Source organism: Aplidium turbinatum, chromosome 13 (genome assembly GCF_918807975.1).
Source record: "Aplidium turbinatum chromosome 13, kaAplTurb1.1, whole genome shotgun sequence".
NCBI lineage: Eukaryota > Metazoa > Chordata > Ascidiacea > Aplousobranchia > Polyclinidae > Aplidium > Aplidium turbinatum.
The window spans coordinates 17,923,343-17,930,080 of record NC_137484.1 but is presented as its reverse complement, the minus strand read 5'-3'; the positions used below and the strand labels follow the sequence as shown (position 1 = coordinate 17,930,080).

Sequence of the window (6,738 nt, the reverse complement as noted above, 5' to 3'; positions counted from 1 at the left end):
ACTGAAACAATTTTGAAATAACATAACATAACACAATTAAGTGTTGTTGACTTGTTTTGTTCAAATGGAAGGAAAACTAATTACAAAACTAGAGCTTCAATCTGCCTGCGATGTTGTGGCGAGTTCCCCACATTGTGTTAAAACCCCTCTGTTGAAGAATGTCGAAAAGATTGGATTAGTCGAATGTTCGGAGAACGTTAAAGTTCATCTCAAGTTGGAAAACATGCAAACTACAGGTAAGATAACGTTTAAGCATTGGCTTTCAAATAAGTTCTTGGTGTTCGTGTTTGCAGTATGCAAATAACGAGATGCCAACACACAAGTTAGTTTTCCAACCGTCTCATATTGGTACGCCCAGATAAGATTACAAATTGTTTTTTTTTCTTCAAAATGTCTTAAAAACTATTTCTACAGAAAGTGTAGTGTTAAAATTTTTTAACATTGTTTTATTTGCTCCTAAAACGTGTTTGCATATTTCAATAACTAACAGGTTAGTTCTATTGCTGTGACCTTAAAATACCGTGTATTCGTCAAATGTACTAAAGAACTTCGCAGGATCTTTCAAGGCAAGAGGAGCAACTGTACAAATGATGAACGCTTCACCTGAATCCAGTGACAAACAATTGGTGACCATATCTGCTGGAAATTATGGTCGAGCATTCGCGTATTTCTGCGACAGAATGAAAATGAAAGGCACGGTCGTGATGCCTGTCACTGCACCTGACAGTAGAGAAGTCTTGATAAAGGTATTTTTGTTTACAAAATTTAGTGACGATTTTTATTTGTAGGGTTTTTCTCCGTTGAATTTTGGCAATACAAAGTTCACTAATGAATTTTTCAAATGTAAAATCTTAAGTTTTGCGACCGCTTTAAACTTCTCTTCACGAGCTCATGCGTGATACGGATAGCTTTACGCGTTTTACACCACTCTGGTTTTTGTATATTCTTATAATTGTTATGCTATCACCACCAGTAACATCCTATTGGTAGATTGAACCCATTTGTACCCAAACTTAGAAAAAGGTGATTCACTTCATTGGCTGCTGTTTTGTCTTGATAAAGCTTTGGTAGAGAGTTTGCTTCGTTGAACCATAGACAAACAAAACAAAGTAACTTTAGCGGGTCATGTTTTATTACAAAGAGATATAACATAATAATTAAAAGATCAACCCAAACGTTTTCGACACGTACTTGTGTCCTCATCGGGAATTACTTAAATCTGCCATGATTGCTGTCTTATGATTTTCATTTTATGTTTATTGCAGATTTAATTAATTCCCGATGAGAACACAAGTACGCGTCAAAAACGATTTGAGTTGATTTTTTAATTTTGTTATATCTCTTTGCTTTGTTTATATTTTGTCTTGATGAAGCAACCCAACTCTCACATGCCATATTTCTCTATGTGTTGTGTTGTTTTTTTTTTCTATATATTTTTTACTTATTGAAGGTGGCGGCTGACTTGATGACCCATTCTCGTCTTCTTCCCTGTCTCCTTTTTCATTCAGTAGCAACTACTAGATATTAATTTCTTTATGACTATTAATTTCGCTGTTCTACTGGATGGAAAAATGCATTTGTTTGGTTAGAAATTAGGTTGCAACGTGTTGCGCGTTGACCTGACCAAGTTGATGACGACTGTTCATGATCTGGAGGAAAAACAGGATGTGACGTTTCTACATCCTTTCGACGACCGCAATTTAATCGCTGGCTATGGAAGGTTTGAGATTTTTAACTTTCTTCACTCAGTTTGAAAAGTCGTCTTTCAACCCTGTTGTTGTCGAGCATCTCCATCTGTGACGTTACTTTCTGTTTGTCACCAAAGCAGTTGGAACGCCTGGTCAATCTAATTAAAAAATAAAGAGCCCAAACTGTATATAATAAACTCAAGTCCAACAAACGTTTGCTGAACATTTTAGTATGCCGCCTACACTTTGGATTCTTTGTTATTTTTTTGGTAGATTCTCGTTAGCCTACTTATTTCAATAATTTTGTCGCAACTGCTAGTTTTTGTGACAGTGTTGCTATGGAAATTCTTGATGAAGTATCTCCGGATATAGTCTTGGTGTGCTGCGGTGGTGGAGGGTTGTTGTCTGGGGTGGCGACTGCAGTGAAGTGGCACGGACACCCAGGCACTCGAGTATATGGAGTAGAACCTGAAACCGGTAAGATCTGTAAACTTATCCGAAGTAGGCCCACTACCCTGCTGGAATATGATTTCAGAGTTATCTGTTTTTATAGCATAGAAGCCTTAGGCTTAGAAGGTCATTTGGTAGATATAAACCAGTCTTTTTCTTTAATCTGACTTTTTGACAGCAATTTATTGGACCTGAATTGTAGAACTACTGTTGTCACATTTTGTGGAAATTAAGTTGTCAACAAAAATATGTTGAATAATAATAATGGCGTATGAGCGATCTTTCCAGGCTAGATTGGAGGGCAGGAAATCTTCAGCCACTCAGCAGTCTCGTCGTCCAGGATTCTCAGACCATGCGCACCGTGTGGAGGCCGGTGGGTTAGGCAGTGGTGGATGACATGGTCTGCGGTCTGTTCAGTGGCACCACACTCGCATTCTGATGAAGGAGCCAGGCCCCACTTGTGCATGTCCGAACGAAAGCGGCCGACGCCAGTTAGCAGGCGGTTAAGCCTGACCCACGCAAGCCTTGCGAGGGACATCCCTGGTGGACGGGGATCGGCGTCGGGTATGAAGTCACGGAGCGTGGAGGTGTGATCTTGCCACTCCGTGTTCCACATGTGGTTCATCCAGTGTGCCGCACTTAAACCAAGTTCTTCTGCGTTCTTAAGGAGTTGTTGTGCGGCAGGCACAAAGGGGCGTCTTGATTTCAGCCGCTGCTTTATAGGTGGTGGTCTCTTGAATGTTGCATGGAGGAGATGGTCCGGGTCCAAAGCGCGGCGAGCGAGAGAAATCGTGGCTTCTTTACGGCGTAGCTCAGCGGGTTGGATGCCTGCTAGGATGGGTAGGCAGTCCGTTGGAGTTGGACGCAGGCATCCAGTCACAGTACGCAGTGCGTCGTTGATGGCGGTATCAATCTGGTGGGTGTGAGAACTACGACACCAGACCGGCGCGCAGTACTCAGCGGTAGAATGAACAAGGGCTAGGGTAGCTGTACGAAGAGTTTTAGCACCAGCTCCCCAGCCGGAACCCGCCAATCGCCTCAAAAGTGCGACGCGTGTAGATAGTTTTTTGCCCAGTGACTTCAAGTGCCGGCGGTACGTGAGTGACCTGTCCAGGGTTATGCCGAGGTATGTAGGTTCGGCACAGTAGGGCAGGCGTTCCCCATCAATCTTGATGTTTATCTCACGCTGTGCCTCCCGGTTGTTAAGGTGGAAGGCCACCGACACTGTCTTTGACTTGCTGAGCTGTAGCTTCCATTTCTGGAGGTATGCTGATAGTGTTTGCATGTCTTGGCTGAGGTTCCTCTCCACTGACTGCCAGTTTCCTGCTGAGTGCAGGAGTGCCAGGTCGTCTGCGTAAGCATATTTCCTGGAGTTGGTGGGAGGCAAGTCGTAGGTGTATATGTTGAACAGGAGAGGAGCCAAGACTGAGCCCTGTGGGACGCCGTTTTTAAGTCGGCGTAGTCTGCTTCGACGACCGCTACCGGTTGTGAGGGTAAAACTGCGGTTTTGCACAAGTTCCATCATCATATGGACCATGTGTCTGTCAGGGAGCAGACGGAGTAACTTGCAGGTAAGGCCGCTATGCCATACGGTGTCATAGGCAGTCGTGAGATCAACAAACACGGCGCCAGCCTTCTTCTTAGCCGAGAAGCTGTCCTCAATGCCTTGGGTCATGGGTGTGACCTGATCTACGGTTGATCGTCCGTGTCGGAAACCAGCTTGTTCACGAGGGAGCTGCGGATCTATTATTGGTTCGACACGGGCGTAGATGAGTCTTTCGAGGATCTTGAAGGGGATGCAGAGCAGTGAGATTGGACGGTAACTCTTCGGGTCCCCTGGGGGCTTCTTCGGCTTAGGGACTGCAACCACAAGGGCTCTTCTCCAGATTCTGGGAATTCTCAGGTGGCGCAAACAGCAGGAAAGGAAGTCTTTTAACCAGGACTTTAAGGAGGCAGCAGCATGGAGTATCAACTCCGGGCATAGGTGGTCAGGGCCCGGGGCTTTACCTGGCTTTATGTGCTGGAGGGCGGCGGAAAATTCTTCCGGGGTGAACTCACCCGAGATGTTGTCCCCGTCTGGGGTTGTTACCCTCCAGAGGTCCGTCATTTCTTGCAAGACGGATCTATATGATTCACGGTCTTTCGATTTGTATTTCCCGTTCTCCACAAGTTGTGAGGCGATGGAATTTGCTGAAACGGGGCATTGTTGACGAGAGGCACGTGATCTGCCAGTTAGGTTGTTCAGTGTACTACATGCTATGCGGCTGGAGTGCGTGAAGTCGATTGATTCAACGGCTTCTGTCCAGCGCTCCTTCCTCTTTAAGTCCAGCCTTGCCAGCAGAGCTGTGGCTGAGCTGTTGGTGTCATTGCCCTGAGGGGCGTGGAGGAAGTCGGAGTAGAGGCTTTCGCACTCCTTATCCCAGCACGGTATGTAGGTCTTTCGTCGGCCGCGGAAGATGGATTGTTTTGCCGCTGATGTTATTGCATCACAAAAGTCCTGGTAGGCTTCTTCCACGTTGTTGGTGTGAGGGGATGGGAGATACTGTGTGGCTTCATTGGTGAGGAGGTTATAGTACTCCCAGTTAGCCATTCTGAAGTTCCATCGATTAACAGGCTTGCTCGGGACAGGCATTATGAGCGTTGGAGCCGTGATAATCGAGGGTCGATGTTGGGACCTGGGGAACTTCTCTAGCACACGTCTGTCCGGTTGGCAATTATCGGGGTCATCACTTGCGAAAGCCAGATCGGGGTTTGTACCGGTGTTCCAGCGTCCAGAGAAGAAGCTGCACCTGCACCCTTGGGATCGTGCAGTAGGGTGAGGTTATTATTGGCTGACCATGAGGCCAGGCTTTCTCCGTCGGTGTTGGTGGTGTTGTAGCCCCAGTCAACGTAGTGGCAATTAAAATCGCCAGCATAGAGGCTGGGTTGGGGGAACACTGGGATGGCTGTTGGTGTTAATCGTGAGGGTGGTGGCTTATAGACATTGATGATGTGATAGCCTGATATGTCTATGCATAACCACTCTATCTCCGATTGGGCACTGGACTGGTCTATTGGCGTCCAGCTCAGTTGCTCATGGACAAACGTGGCGAGGCCGTGTTTCCTGCTGATGGTTGCGCCTGCGAGTGTGAAGTTGGGTAATACCAACTTATCCACAGATGTGCAGTGGGTCTCCTGGAGGAGAATAACGAGGGCCTGATGTTTTGTGGCCAGATACTCGATGATGCTGAGCTTGCTGGCCGTAATGCCCTCGGTGTTCAGCTGCAGTACGGTGGGTCGTCGGTACTTTTCGACAGAGGAGCTGCCGCGCCCTGAGAAGGGCGTTTCCCTATCCACCCTGGGCTGAAACTGGGCCTGGTTTGCTCGAGTGTGACAAGCTTCGCTTCGCATATCTTTTTTCTTAAAGATATGGTACTGACGGGAGGGACCACGAGAAGGTGCTTGTTCTTCCCCCCCCCATGATGGTCAATACACGTCTTCGCGTAAAGTTTGTTTTAAAAAATAAGTTAGGCTAATTTCTCTATAACACACGCTGAAACAACTAGGCTATAACTTGCTTTTTCTCGAAAGCTGTGCTTTGTAACTCCTTGAGTAGTTCTTCAACTCAGGTTTTCAATTTAAAATATTCCTTTTCAGCCAACACGATGCAATTGAGTTTTGAGCAGGGCAAGGCGGCTTCTCTCCCTACAGCACACAGCATTGCCGCTGGATTAGCCCCGCCCTTTGCTGGCTCGTTGTGTTACGAACACGCAAAAGTCTATGTTGACGGAATCATCACTATCAGCGATGAAGAAATAGCGCGCGCTACCATTGCCCTCTATAGAAAAGGCCTTGTCGTGGAACCGTCAGGCGCCGCTTCATTCGCAGCGGTTCTGTTCAACAAAGTGCCAGACATCAAAGGAGAGGTGGTTGCTGTGGTAACAGGTGGAAACTCGACACCGGACGAGCTTGCAACGTTGTTCAAGTCCTTCAACTTGTAATGTTGAGAGCAAAGATTATTTCAAAGTTCACTTTTATATAGCCTACTACGCCTAGCCCATCGTGCCAGTATGAATTGATACAATTAAACTTAATCGTTGTCATTTACTCATTTAATGAATTGCTAATTGCTGTGCAATAAATATCTTGTCACCATTTTTAAGAAATGACTTGGTAGCCGTCTTTGAGACTTGAGAGAACATTGAGAAGAATGTAGCCTAATAGATTGAGGTTCGCAAGTAAAATAATCGTAAAATTGCAGTTTTTCTAAACTTCTGTAGGGCTGCAATTTTGATAATTTTTGATTTGTCCTAATCTGGCTGTAGCCATTTGCAGTGTAACAACAGTATCTCACAAACAGTACCCTTAATTTATGGTTGAGGTAACGTTTATGTGTCAGTGACAAAGACCATGTCACGCTTTCCCACAAAACAAGGTGCTGAGAAAAAAATGGTCAAAATTTTCTTCAAGTCTTCGAAAGTGGGATGGGCCATAAAAAACTAGTTGTAGGCCTATAATATGTTCTCTTCAATTCACTGAAGATGATTTTGTTAACACCGCTCAAGTAAAAATGGGTTTGAGCAAACGTTACATTTTGAAAAAATCTGCCATAGGCTACCGT

General features: G+C 45.5%; 1 protein-coding gene across 1 annotated transcript; it reads left to right on the top strand.

The window, feature by feature from the left end:
• The first annotated feature begins 51 nt into the window (after positions 1 to 51).
• On the top strand, positions 52 to 6,263 carry LOC145782207 (L-threonine ammonia-lyase-like). The gene is made up of 5 exons (XM_082593977.1): positions 52 to 236; positions 556 to 746; positions 1,590 to 1,720; positions 2,020 to 2,165; positions 5,775 to 6,263. Exons 1-5 carry the CDS (start codon positions 65 to 67, stop codon positions 6,116 to 6,118), a joined length of 984 nt encoding a protein of 327 aa, XP_082450103.1. The 5' UTR covers positions 52 to 64; the 3' UTR covers positions 6,119 to 6,263.
• The last annotated feature ends 475 nt before the right edge of the window (positions 6,264 to 6,738 follow it).

Bases quoted from the DNA above. Each gene is read 5' to 3' on its own strand.
- LOC145782207 (XM_082593977.1), top strand. From the start codon at position 65: ATGGAAGGAAAACTAATTACAAAACTAGAGCTTCAATCTGCCTGCGAT. The intron at 747-1,589 runs GTATTTTTGTTT...TTGTTTGGTTAG, and splicing joins GTAGAGAAGTCTTGATAAAG to AAATTAGGTTGCAACGTGTT. The intron at 2,166-5,774 runs GTAAGATCTGTA...ATTCCTTTTCAG, and splicing joins TGGAGTAGAACCTGAAACCG to CCAACACGATGCAATTGAGT.